This window comes from Myodes glareolus, chromosome 1 (assembly GCF_982192425.1).
Source record: "Myodes glareolus chromosome 1, mMyoGla1.1, whole genome shotgun sequence".
NCBI classification, from domain to species: Eukaryota; Metazoa; Chordata; class Mammalia; order Rodentia; family Cricetidae; genus Myodes; species Myodes glareolus.
Genome location: NC_142026.1, coordinates 10855666 through 10870583, shown reverse-complemented (window position 1 = coordinate 10870583; position 14918 = coordinate 10855666). Strand labels below are relative to the sequence as shown.

The following is a 14918-nucleotide window of genomic DNA, read 5'->3' as shown; positions in this document are numbered from 1 at the left end:
AATCTGTTTAAATCAACATTAAACATACTGACTGCAATTATTTATTTGTAGTTTAGAATTTATATATCTCAGGTACATATGCTAACTCTACATAAAAATGGATAAGTTGTTAGGGTTACCTTATTGCTCTTGAGAGTAACACATTTGTATACTTATGTTCTAGAGATTGAATTAAAAAATAAAAGTATCTGATATAGTGTTCATTTTAACAAAATTGGCAGAAAATGAAATATTTTTGCTTGGTTGATAAAAAGTAAATATATAGGTTCTGATCTATTAGATAGGCATTCTATCACTGTGCTCACTTTGTAGTATTTATTGTTTAGTTTTATTTAATTATTTCAGTCTAGGAATGAAATTATTTAATAATTATATTTACATTATTAATGGAGTCTACTGATGACTTTCTTTGAAACTGGGTCCCACTATGTAACCCTATCTGGCCTTGAACTCAGTATATATAATAAGCAGGCTTTAAGTTTACGGAGCTTCACTCACACCTGCTTCCTGAGTGCTGGAAAGAAAGGCATAGCACTATATTTGGCTCACCTAGTACGTTTTAAAATCCACTACACACCTTTCCTGCAAGGTAAGGATTTAAAATGCTGAGGAATATGGAGTTGAAATGATGATATACGACTTTTGTTGTTGTTGTTGTTGCTACAGGAAGCCCTGATCATGGCAAGCATGGACCACCCACACCTAGTTCGCTTACTGGGAGTGTGCCTGAGCCCGACTATCCAGCTGGTTACCCAGCTGATGCCCCATGGCTGCCTGCTGGATTATGTCCATGAACACAAGGATAACATAGGATCACAGCTGCTGTTGAACTGGTGTGTCCAGATTGCTAAGGTAAGTGCTGTCATTTGCTGTAACAATGATGTATGGGAGATTATCTCCTGATCTAGAAGAATCTGATGATTGAAACCATGCCATGACTTTTAAGCTTTTAATATCAATAAATTCTATTGCTATGTTAAATGTCATATTATTGTAAGTACTTCAATGTAGACAATGGATTGAACATATAATCTATTCATATATATATATATATATATATATATGAATCCACTATATATATAGTGGATTATTTTTCTAAAGTATCAATATTAGATTGACTAGGTGCCAAAACACATAGCACACTAGTCAGGAGGAATAATTGTTGTGCCAGATTTGTTTGACATTTTTAAAAAGTTAGTCAAATTCACAAACAAAACTAAGAAAGTGAAGATTCAATGTCACAACTGTTAAGTTTTATTTGGTGTTATTAAAATAGTCTATAGAATTATCAGCATTATAAATTATAGCGTCACTGCTAAGCACCTCTATACAATGAGCCATCTCACCTGTCACTTCACAGCCTTAAGTTTTGTTGCTTCTGTTGCTGCATCTGGGAACCCACTGTTGAGTATAGGCCAAGATTCTTCATAATTCTGAGACCTTTCTCAGAACTGTGAGAGCTTCTGTCCCTTTTTTTTTTTTTTTTTTTTTTTTTTTTTTTTTTTTTTTTTTGGTTTTTGTTTCTGACACTCTGCTCATATGCAATTTAATCAGCAGAAAATTCCCTGGTCTTTCACGTTAGATTATAAACCGCTGGTTTTAGTGGAGGGGGTAATTGTCAAACAGTGTCCGTCAATAGTGGGACTGGAGAAACAGCTCAATGATTAAGAGCCCTGGCTGCTCTTCCGAGGACCTGGGTTGCATTGCCAGCACCCACATGGCTACTCACGTTTATAACTCCAGTTCCAGTAGATCTGATACCCTCTTCTGGCCTGTGTGAACACTGCATGATTTGGGCAGCAGACATACATGCAGACAAAATGCTTGCTTGGACATATAAAATATTAAATAGTGAAAGGAAATGAATCATCACTCCTCACAATTATGTGTGTGTGAGTGTGTGTGTGAGTGTGTACATATATATTTCCAGCCATCCCTGATTCCTATCAGTCACTTTTGCATAGATGCAGCAAAAATACTTGAGAAAAAAACTTTAAAAAAAGAAAAACATATTTGACCAGCAGTTTCTGAGATTCTGCAGTCGTTGGCTCCATGGGTTCTTGGCCAGTTCTATATTGGAGCTTGAGTGGTGGTAGGAACATTTGCAAGAGGAGGCTCTTAACCTCATGATGGACAGGAAGTAGCGAGATAGAAAGGCTCTGGAGACCAGGTATAGCCTTAAAGAAAGGCACTGAATGGTCGACTTTCTCTAGGTGATCCAACCTCCTTAGGTTTCAATAACTTTCAACGTGGAATCAGCTGGAGACCAAATATTCAGCACACAAGCCTATGAGGGGCATTTCATAGTCAAATTATCATCTTTCAAGGTGATTTTAAGATTAGAATTTATTTCAAAAAAGTGATAGGATTAAAAGACATGCTATCCCTTTAATGATTAAAATTAATTCATGATATGTTTAACTGTTGCAAGTAAGGTTTTCATTGCTGTGATAAAGCACACTGTCTCACAATTTTGGGAAGAAAGGGTTTGCTTCACGACACAACTTATAGGTCCCTCACTGAGGACACAAGGGTGACAGCCTAGAGGTGGGCACTGGAGCAGAGGCAATGAATGAGGTTGCATTTTCAGTCATTCCTGTCATTCCTCCTGGATTCCTCAGTTTGCTTTCTCAGACAATCCAGGACCACCTATCCGTGAGCGATACCACTCACAGCGGTCTTCACTCCCGCCCATCACCCATCAGTCAAGAAATATCCTACCAACTATTCCACCAGCAAGCTGCTCATATTTTTCTCAGTTGAGGTTTTTTTCTTCTCAAATGACTTTAGCAAGTATCAAATTGGCATAAAAACAGCCAAAACACTTAACCCACACTCTTTAGATTCGGTCTTGATGACAGATTCTTTCACTATTATTTCTTCAGATAATTGATTCCAGCAGATATGTCTCCTGAGAAAACTTGCACACTTCAGAAGTCTGCATGATTTTTAGACAAGTTTAGTTATTACACAATTGATTTCTTTTTTTACCATTCTTTGCTTATCTCATTATGTTTTCTTTTTATCTCCTTTCTGTTTGTTTATTTTATTTTACTTTTTGTTTTGTTTTGTTTTGTTTTTCAAGACAAGGTTTCTCTGTAGCTCTGGAGCCTGTCCTGGAGCTCACTGTGTAGACCAGGCTGGCCTCGAACTCACAGAGATTCACCTGCCTCTGCCTCCCGAGTGCTGGAATTTAAAGGCATGTGCCACCAGTACCCTGCTTATCTAATTGCTTTTTATGTGCATATAATGTTTCTAATTAAAGCTAATGAAGTATGACTTTCTATCTTCCATGAAAAATGGTAGTTGAGCTTTCTTTCAATTTTCTTTGTGGAGATGGTGGGAGGAGAAACAGAAGGAAGGCATACCTCTCTTGAGTTAAGATAATTGGGAACGAAATTAGAGTTCTGGCTGAAAAAATCCATTCCTTCTCTGTCTGTACACAGACGTTATCTTCCCAAGGATTAATTGTATACAGTAACAAAGACTTTATTTTCATTCTTTACTCTTTTCCATTTTTTCCAACACAAACTACATGGAGTGACAGGAAACTAACTTCTCCTTGATCCAGACATTTAATTTTGTAGGAATAAAAATGAACTTCAAGTCTGGAGGTCTGATACAAATAAAACGCTCACACTGGTGTTTGACATTTCTGAGGTCTTTCGTTTAAGACCAGATGTCATGTGCACATAAGACCTCATTCATTGCATATGTATACAAACTACCAAATCAGAGCATCACAACGTGCTATTTCACTTAATATGTTAATGACAACTAAAATCATTTAGAAATTTATGAATAGCAGTCGCGTGAGTAGTGCTTTCATTGTGTTGTGACAGAGAAACATTTTATAAAGGCAAAATAAAAGACAAAAAAAATTACAATTCATAACATTGATGTTACAACTAAGCTCTGTATCATAAAATTAAAATCCACTGTTAAAAGTTGAAATGGAGATTTATTTTATAGCCATTTGTGCGTAAAAGGGATGCTAGCTTATAATTTATTTTCTTTACTGACATTATTCAAATGAGAATACATATATTCAAATGAAGTGCCAGATCAATTAAGACAATCAGAAGTATGATTCTAGTTCAGTAGGAAAATTTAGGTCGGAGTACATGCCTCCAGGGATGCTTCAGAATCGCTACAAACTAGGCTAATGGTGAAAACTGATTTTCACAATATGGATGTCCTCAGTTATGTCACAGATATCCACTGCTCAATGCTTTTTCACTACAGTGACTCTTGGTCTCTGTGTATTTCTCAGATTCCTATCACTTAGTTAGATATTTGAGAGTTGGCTCTCAGTGGGTGATTATCTGCAGTGCTTGTCTAGGCAGGAGGAAGTCATGATTTTATTAATTAAGAAAACACACATTAAGTATATTATTCAGGGTGTCCCCTAAAGACAGAACTAACAGGGTGCATATAGATATAGAAAGAGTTTTATTAGGAATGATCTCTTTGTGATATTACAGAATGATGAGAAACCTAGATATACAAAAGACCCAGTTCTACAGTTCTGGTCCCGATTCAATCATCTAAGACCCCATGTGTGTGCTCTTTCCCACCAAAACCCTGAGAGATCAAAGTCATAGAAAAGTCTATGCTTCAGGGAAAACCCAAGTCTGGGTGCAGGAGAAAATGAATTCCTCAATTCAAAGGCAAAGGAGATTGTCCCTCCTCAGAAGTCTGACTTTTATTTTCCCAAAATCTACACCTGACTAGATCAACCCCCTTCCTCCCTTAAAAATTAGGTCTGTCGATGTGTTTTCCTACTGAATCAAATGTCAATCACATACAGAATTGCTAACAGACACACTCATCATGTTTAACCAAGTGTCTAGATGAGGTAAACTGACATATTTACTTTCCCATCATGCTGAGCTATGAAGGAGCCCTTGTTATACCCACTCAGAAAGGCTGACACAGTAACCAAGAAAACAAAAGTCCTGTCCCTCCTATTGAGAAATGAGAGGGAACACTTTCCAGTGGTTATTATGACAGAATTCAGAAGGAAGGAGCTTTTATTCTCTATTTTACTGCCGCCACCTGTCATCTCCAATAACTTAGACAAACTAGAGACAGCTTTAATCTGTTTTCTCTAGAGTTGAATGGATAAAATTTTAATGCTACAGTGATGTTTAATTGTGTGATATATCACATATGCATGCTAAGAGAACCTTCATGCTTTATATATGTCATATATAAGTACAACAGTGTTATTTAAAATGTAATATCATGATCCTTTAAAACTTTTAAATCCCACCTCCAGTAAAATACTTCCTCCAATAATGCCACACCTCCTAAGCCCCCAAACATTTCCACCAAGTACTAAATAATCAAAAGCCCAAGACTATTAGGGAACTCTCATTCAAGCCTCTGCCCAGGGATAGAGAGGAATGAAACCACACAATTGACTGTGTGTTTCTCTTAAGAGCCTCAGAAAAATAGTCTTTCTTTATCACGTCTATATGTCTAGACTCTCTGTGTGTATGTCTCAAAAAGAAAGGAAAGAAAAAATGAAGGAAAGAGAAAGAGAAGGAACAAAAGAAAGGAGGAAAGGGAGGAAGGAAAAAAGAAAGACCTCCTAATACATCATCGAACCAGAATTTCTGACCCATTTGCATAGATATGCACAAACCCAGAGTATTTGCTTCAAATTTATTGCAGTATGATTGATTATTAAAATTTTAATACATTTCGTGTGATGCTTAGAAACAAAGATGTAGTGAAATAATTCTTGTTAAGCATAGTAACATATTCTTCATCTCACCTTGCTACCATTCTCGGTACATGGGTAGTGAGATTCATTTTACTCTTTTGCGAGGTGGAAATCATGTAACTTTTAGTGCTTGAGCTTGGGTGTGCACACATGTTATTTAAAAATAACTAAAATTGTCTTTTAAACGAGGCATCTAAACGAGTTCCTAATTTTGTATATGGGCTTAGGTTTTGTAACCAATAAAAAAGCTGCTATCAAATATGAAAAAAAATAAATTCAGTTTTTCAAGCAGCAGAACTTAAGTGAGGTTTATCTCCTGAGTGCTGGAAGAAGCCTTTGGAGGCTTCCCCAGGAATTCACAGTGTAGAAATCCTTTCTAGATATTAAACCCAGACTAGAAACACGGAAACTTTCCTATGCAACCACAACAGTAAACACAGCATGCTAATTAATATGTCACTAAAGCATTTTGCTGGGTGTCCTAAAGAAAAGAGAAGCAAGAAAATGTGAGATACAAAGGATTATTTCCCAAGGGACCCTAGTGAAGCGCTTGAGTCTTTGTCAAAGGCACATCAGCGTCTGTTGACCTCTCAGTGCAGAAAACAGTGGCAGAAGGTCTTCACGTGAAGAGATTTGGATTTTTTCTTAAGATATGTCTGTTCAGTATGAAGTATTACTTCACCAGGTTGTTCATTCTGTCTGCCACCGTGGAGGATGTTGAGATGCTTCAGAGAAGCTGAGGTCTCCTTACTAAGTGTCTCTTAGTAAGGGATCAACTGTAAGACCCGTGACTGCCTCAGTGTTGGAAATGGGAGCCAGAACAGATGATCGAGGTCAGTTAAGATACATTCTTAGTGACAGAGAGTTCAGGGCTCCCCCCACATCTTACTTAAATAAACCGACAGGCAATCCCACCCAAGCCTAGATTCAGCAAGACTACGGGCTCCTTAGATCATAGATGAAATGATTGCTACACTGTTGGCATTAAATATGAGGTCTAAAGTATGAGACTATATGCCTTTTGAGATAATTTTGTATGATATAATGAACTTTTTTGCCTATAGAATTTTAGATGAGTCAGATGGCTTACTTTTTGTTTTTCAAATCCTTTTTAAAGCCTCCCCTCTACAAGAACAATATCCCCTCTCAATCTTTGCCTAAAATTGTTTAGCAACATTACCGTCTCCCAAGCTGAGGATAAAGCTCCTGGCTGGATTTGAATCATGTTTCTCCCCTCCCTGTTACAATCGCTTGCTTTTTATTTAGGTGTCAAATTCTCATGGCCTTGAAGGGGGATGGTGTATGAAGGGAAATAAGGGATGAGAGAATCTCAATCCTACTGACGAAAGCAGAGTTTATGGTGGCCGTTTCTGGAGCGCAGGTCCCAGACTTGCACTAGGGCTTAATTATTTCCCGAGGTTTGCGTGAAATATGAAGTTCTCTCAGTTAGCGAAGTCATTTAGGCCTTTTCCATATCTAGCCTATAGGATGGCAAGCTTCTCCTTTGTTTTGCCTGTGGCATTATTGGGCCTGCTGAGTGATTCTAATTCAGTTTGTAAGTTCCTCTTTTCTGTAAACAGCAAAGGTTTTCATTTAGCCACTATACACATCCAGAAACTTCCTTTCTCTGAAGTTATTATGCTTTAGCTGGTAGTTTTAATGTACTTTCATTTTTCTTCTTGTTTATATATACAGAGAGAAAGTGAAAACCATCCTATCCAAATGGATTAAATTATACTTCATGTGTGTAAAATGTTCACAATTACATCTAGTAGTCATGATTATGTGAGGCTTGGTATCTTGGCAGATTTGAGGAACAGTGTGATTTTCTCAAATGCAGAATCAAAGTAGCAGGGCTGGCATATTCAGTTTACTGCCCCCCTGGGGTGTGTGTTTGCAGGGCTGAAGAGGTAGGTGGGGGTTTCAGCACTGCTCTTTTGGTAAGGTGTGAAATATATTCACGTTCATTCAGATGTATGCATGTAGCGCCGCTTTCCCAAAATACTTACAGTGATTTGGAGAGATGAGACTAGCATTTTACACAGATAAGAGAAACAAAGGATAAAACACAGTGATTTTTCTAGAAACCAAAACTCATAGAGAAACTAGAGACTAATCGCTTCTTCTCTTCTTTGCATAATTGACCTTGGCCATGTCCCTCCTGAATCAACTGTTGTAGGAAGTTAAATGAATGTATTTTTTAACTTTGAAATAATTATAGATTAATAGAAAGTTAAAGAATGAAGTTCTGTTTGTTTCTCAGTCAGTTCCTTGATGAATTATAGAATACTTTTATGAATATAAAAATTGTACGGATGAGAGCTTCCTTGGACCTCATGAGCTTATTTGAATTCTTTCCTGTAGATGTAGTTCTGTGAAGACTGATCATGTGTACATTTATAAAACCACCACTCTATTCAGAAAACAAAGCTGTATTGTGACCTCATGACATTCTAGCACCTTTTAAAGTGTTTTTTCCCTATTTATTTTGAACCATTTTCTCATTGTATAGTTCAGGCTATCCTCGAACTTCTGTCAATGTTCTGGCCTCAGTCCTCTCTCATTGCTTAGCTTTTAGGCATACCCATTGTGTCTCCCCACTTCCTTGTATTTAATGGCATCCAAGTCTTAACACAATCAGCATTTGAGTAATGCCCCTTAAAACTATCTTCAGAATTTGAGCTTTGTATTTTTACATGACATAGAATATTCTGGACTCTCAATTTTCCTGTAGTATTAGGAAGTTATCTATGTTATTCACAAGATATTCTCCATCAATTGGCACAAAAAATATTACAGAATGGTGCCTGTGAAGAAGAACCTGAATGTGTAGTGTTAAGTGACCTAAGAGGAATGCAAGAATTTATCTAGTTGCAAAGGTTGGACTCTTATATATTCTTAACAGGGACATTCGTATTCTTTCTGTACGCTCTAGTGACCACAAGGACGTAGTTTAGCAGATCTCTGTCTGCAAAAGATAACAGTTCAGTGATGTCCAAAGGGCAAGGAAGGAAATTCGAATAAAAACAGTCAATGCCTGAGAGTGAGAACAAACAGTAAATTATCAAGCCAAGCTTCTTTTGAATGAAAACTCAGAAATTTAGACTAATTTCATTCAATATCATATGACCAAAATTTATTTTTTAGGGTATGTATGTGCATGTATACATATATACATACCTGGGTGTGCTATCATATACATCCTAAATATTAATATATGTAGGAGGAATTTATGTTTTGAATATAGGTTAGTTATATGCACTCAAAATTCTACAACATCCAATAAAACTTCTTCATGTTAAAAGGACCATAGGATATTAAGACCAATAACTGTCATGGTGGGAAGTCTTTGGCTGCCCAATGTTTGTACAAAATTTCACTTTCCATCATCTAAACATGATGGATTACAATGAGCTTGTTGGCAGCACTTCATTACTTTTCATCAGTCTAAGGTGAGAGACGAGCAGATATATGTGTAGTAGAAAGGAAGGGTGAGTTGAGCGATTATGAGCACATGAAGAAGTGCAGCTGAGGGTCAAGGATTTTATCCTTCATTAAGGAGCCTTGGCCCCAGCTCAGTCTCTGCTCATCCCAAAGGGAACAAAGGATGGATTTAATGGCAGTCATCTATCAGCCCGCCACATTCCAAGCTTCAAGCTCCTGCTATTCCCTGTGCTCCATGCCTTGACAAGGCTAATTGCGTAATTACGATACTACATCACCCACTCCCAGTGCATCATCTGACTGGCAAGGCCCAGAACCAGGAACTCTGATGAGTATTGCCCCAAGCAAGCACATTAGCCCAGGACAGTTTCCTAATGGGATTGCTCTATTGAAAACTGCCATCCACAAGGTGGAAGCCAAAGATGTTGCGATAAACTCCTTTGTGGTTTAAATTCATATGGTATTAAGTCTTCAAAGTAGAATTATTTTGTATTTTAAATAAAAGAATGTTTCTTAACCTATATTTTTTAACTTTTGTGTATGTTTTAACATTTACCAACATTTTCTACTAAAAGTGAATTAGAACTTGTTCTCCAAGAATCCATTAAATGCTAAACAAAAGAATATTTTTAAATCAGTTTTTCTACGTAAGTTCCAGAATTTCCATTAAAATTCTGGCAAATATGTGTGGGCTCCTTCTGTTATATCAGTCTTTTCTTACACAGGGAGCATCTGGAAGCAAAGGCGATACTCGATGACACTTCAATTATATATGTGCTATGTATAATTGTTATGGCTGCTCCTATACTAAAAAATATATGGTGAGTCCAGCTATTAACTTTCTACTTTGAGATCTTCGATGTCATATTTTTAAAAAATGAGTGTGTCAATTAGAACTTTTGCTGAGCAACTACTTAGTTTCATTAAAAATTAGAAGAATACAGGGATAATGTTGAATGTGAACAACTTCTACAGGCTGAATATTCTTTGGAGAAAATTCAATACATCCTTAAGGATGAGTTCCACCTAGTCCCTGATGCAAAGACAGCCTTGACCAATACTAATCAGGGCTTCCATGGAGCAGGTTGCCTTGTGAAAATCTGGTTTTAATAGATTCACAGTAACAAAGCCTATCACTAGCACGAAAGGGAAGGTAGTTACCTTCATTTCTATTTAACCAAGTATTGTTTGTAGAGCAGGAACAATCAGGTATGGATAAAGAAAGCTAATATTTGATGTGAAGTTATGTGTGACATTTCATTCATGGAATGCCCACTTATAATTCTCAACACAAAGTGACATTTAGCCTAACAGAGTGCTTCATGGAATCTGTCAGTCAATATTGGTGCTTGCTATTATTACTATCACCTTTGCTGATATTCTGCACATTGTACAGAAAAATACTATGACTTTAAGAAACCATGCCCAATGTCACACAACAAATGAGCATGGGACTGTGTGATTTTGCCAGTTTTTTTTCAGCTTCATCTGAGAACTTCCACATATTGCCTTCCTTTCGGTGACTTGATTGCATAGCACTAGGCATGGAATAATCTAGAAACTTCAAACTGACTGTACTCAACTGGATTTTTGCTTGACGTAGTAGGAAATAGCACTTACTTATTAGCATCATTGGTAAAACTTGAAATATAAAAATTTACATACATCAGTTACCTTACGCTAAAAATGTATGTAGAAGAAGGGAGAACACAGTTTATGCTTACAGTGGCATGGTTTGGAAACTTCTAGAACCTCTTTCTTCATTGCAACTGTCCTTGCTTTTGCTCTCCTAGGCAAAATTTATATAGAACATTCTTAAGTAAGGGTGAGTCACTGCCATACTCGAAAACATACTAGTATAGTCCACAATGCTTGGGGACTCTCATCCTGTGAGATGAAGCTTATACCTGGGTGGGTCCTTAAAGGACAGAAGTTTCTGCATGCTTATTCTCCTTTTACTGGTACCCATGATCTCATTTACAGGTGCCCAGAGGCACCTGGTCACAAATCTCTCGCATTCCCATCAATCATTGAGGAGGAAGTCATGGAAAACCCCTCTTTTTTTCTTAACTTAAATTCCCCAGAAGACCGCCTTAGAGAAACTTTATTGAAAACTTGTTCTAAATAAGATTCAAGATATTACAGTAGCACCTGCTAGAATCTGTCAACATTTCCATTATAAGCCCATAGTTCCCAGGTTTATTACTTGGCTGTAATTTTTTTTCCTGTGGACTATGATACAAAAACCCAAAAGTTCAGCCCAGAGCAATTTTTATTATTGTTGCTCAAATATTGAAATTTTCCAACTTATGATTGTTTCTTCAAAGCCACGTAAGTCAAGTACTTTAGGGGACACCCATGCATTCCATGTCCTTTATAAAACACAATATTAAAAACAATTTATTCCTCTCAAGAAACAAAGAAAGAGGTAAGTGGAATATCAACGCTTGAAGAGGAAATTGTGAAAGCCCATGCGGATTTGTTCTATATTATTTGGTGGTTAATTTGATATTTAGATTGAAATTTTTAATATTCCTACAATAAGCTTTTGAGAAGTTGGTACCATCTGGATAAAAAAACTGATCTGTAGACAAGGGAGACTTATGATTAAAAATGCAATTCAGCAAAGAACATTCTCCAGTCAACTGATGATGATGCTGCTAAGATGGTGTCCTGGATTGTGTGTTTGTTTATTCGTTTTTGTGATTTGTTTTCCTAACTAGTGACTGCAGTGGGAGAATCTGACAAACAATTTATAAATTAGGAAACACTTTAATGTACTATTAGTATGGAGAATTTTATCTGTAAACCAGCCCCCATTGCAATGTAATAGTTAAATTTCTTGTCAACAGAAATTGCTATATTGGTAGTTTTAAATGTTCCTATCCTTAAAGAACATAGAAGAAGAACGGGAAAAATATATATTGCCTTATTCTGCAGTTTATTTTCTCAACACTCTGAATAAGAGATGTTTACAAAGAGAATATTACATAAGGTATATTTTACCCTGTTGAGATTATATGATTCTACAAATAATTCCCCAGTGTCAGATACAGTAGATAAATTTGATTAGATTCTGTGGATTTTAACACACAAAGACAAGCACTCCTGTTTGATTTCTGGTCATTAATAATATATTCTTGGATATATAGAAAGAAGATTTATTTTAAATATTATGGGAGATGGGGGAAAATGAGGCAGAAAAAAATGTTGCTACCATGTCCAATCTTGGTGGAAGCTTGTCAGGTCACCTTCCCAGCTCTGCAGTGTGGCTGGAATCAGACGCAGAAGTTCTGGCCATCCTTTGACTTCACTCGCATCTTTCCCAAGGAATAAAAGAAGCAGAAAGCTAAGAGATATATAAGAAGGATATGGGTATGGAATCTATAAGGTTTTCCATGCTAGTTCTAATGAAGTGAATTTATGTGTTTCATTGGCAAGGCATAATGTCAAATTTATTTTCTTTACAATTGGAAATTTGAAAGCAGATTTGAGGCATTATTCATTGATGATACTACAGGATAGAAGCAAAATTCAGAAGACAGTTGTCCACGAGATATGCACATCTAAATGCTTTTATTGTGTCTTTTTCTTACCATAGTATAGAACATAGGACACAGAATACTGAATATTGCACGGTAGGAAGATCACCTAGTAGCCTATTTGATAGTTTCTATGAGATATAAGCAATGGTCTCAATGGTATTATGTGCTATGAGCATTGAACCCATTGTGTTGAAACAGACTGTGTTGGCTAGCTTTATGTCAACTCGACAAAAGTTAAAGAAATATTTGGGAAGAGAGAATCTCAAATGAGAAAATGCCTCCATAAAGTTGGTCTCATAGGCAAGTGTCTCATGCATTTTCTTGATTGATGATTTATTTGGGCATGCCCACCCCCTAAGTAGGTGGTCCTGGGTGCTATAAGAAAGCAGGTGGGGCAAGCTATGAGCAAACTAGAGGTATCATCCTCCGAGGCCTTTGGGTCAGCTCCTCTCTTCAGGTTCCTGCCCTGAATTTCCGATGATGATGATGATGATGATGATGATGATGATGATGATGATGATAAAGTGGAACTCTAAGATGAAATGCATCTTTTCCTCCTGAGGTCCCTTTGGTAATGTTGTTGTATCATAACAAAAGAAAAAAATTAATAATTGGGAGTTCTTCCAATAATAGGGTTATAAATACATAATTACAGCTAGTGCTTAAAATGAATGGCAAGCATTCTAGTTAACATCTAATATACAACAAGCAGACTCCCAAAATAAGGGGCCTTGCCAGGTTTCTTTAGCTTTTTTTTTTAAAAAAAAAAAATCCAATGTTTATTGAATGAATAAATGAAGTGTAGACACCCTAAGTTCAGATAGCCTGTATTATCCATTTTAATCCAACTATGTACATAACAATGAAAGACATCAGTAATACTTAGAATATTTATCAACAATTTTAGTATAAATAATATACCCTTTACTCTATTATGGAACTTGCTGGAATCGTCTTGAAATATTTCAGTCAAAAGACAAAGTACAAATAAACCCTCAGACATTTCTAATATTTCATTATTGGTAGTATAATTTTTTTTTCAACTTTATTTTTTTTTGTAATTTTATTAAATTATAAAAAGTTTCCATTTACGCCCCTCCTCCCAACGCCCTCCCACTCCCCCCTCCCTCTCCTCCTCCCTCTTTGTCCCCAAGGGAAGTCAGGGTCTCCTGCCCTGTGGGAAGTCCAAGTTCCTCCCCCCTCACTCCAGGTCCAGGAAGGTGAGCATCCAAACAGACTGGATCCCAAAAATCCAGTATATGCAGAGGAAACCAGTCCCAGTGTCATTGTCAATGGCTTCTCGGAAAGACTGCAGGCCAGCCACATTCAGAAAAACCAGCCACATTCAGAGAATCTGGTTGGATCACATGCTCGTTCAGTCACGGTCCATCTGGCCTTGGTAAACTCTCATTAGATCCGACCCCTTGTATCAGTGGGTGATAGTATCCCTCGCAGTCCGTCGTCATTTTCTTCCTCCTTTTGCTCCTCGTTTGGATCTTGGGGGGCTCAGTTCGGTGCTCCAACGCGGGCCTCCATCTGTTTCGTCATCCAACGCCAGATGAGGGATCTATGGTGATAAGCAAAATATTCATCAGTATGGTCACGGGCCAAGGCCGGTTCAGGCACCCCCTCCTCTGTCCAGAGAACAATCTGGGGATCTCTCCTTGGACCTGGGATCCCATATATAATCAAGTTTCCTGTAAACTCTAATATGACTCCCTTAGTTGAAATATATTCTTCCCTGATCCCACATTCATCCTTCCTCCCTTCCCCCCATCCCGGTCAACCGAGCTTTCTCCATTTCTCCCCTACTCCCTTCTCTCTAACCCTCTCCCCTTCCAACAACCCTCCCACCCCCCCCCATGCACCCAAGATTACCTGGGACTCTTGACTATTTCCTACCTCCTGGCGGATAGGTAAATAATCTTCATCAGGTTCGTCTTCTTATTTAGCTTCTCTAGGATCACGAATAATAGGCTCAAAGACCTTTAATTATGGTTAGAATCCACTTATGAGTGAATACATACCGTGTTCCTCTTTTTGGGTCTGGCTTACCTCACTCAGTAAAGCGTTTTCTATGTCCATCCATTTGCATGCAAAATTCAAGATGTCATTGTTTTTTACCGCTGAGTAAAACTCTAATGTGTATATGTTCCACACCTTTTTTAACCATTCTTCTATTGAGGGGCACCTAGGCT

General features: G+C 37.4%; 1 protein-coding gene across 4 annotated transcripts in view; it reads left to right on the top strand.

The window, feature by feature from the left end:
- Erbb4 (erb-b2 receptor tyrosine kinase 4) overlaps positions 1 to 14918 on the top strand; it is a 1041831-nt gene that overhangs the window by 860142 nt on the left and 166771 nt on the right. For all 4 annotated transcript variants that reach the window (XM_085698741.2, XM_085698747.2, XM_085698750.2 and 1 more), the window contains exon 20: positions 667 to 852. In XM_085698741.2, coding sequence (XP_085554867.2) covers positions 667 to 852 — 186 coding nt within the window. The remainder of the gene's footprint in view (positions 1 to 666; positions 853 to 14918) is intronic.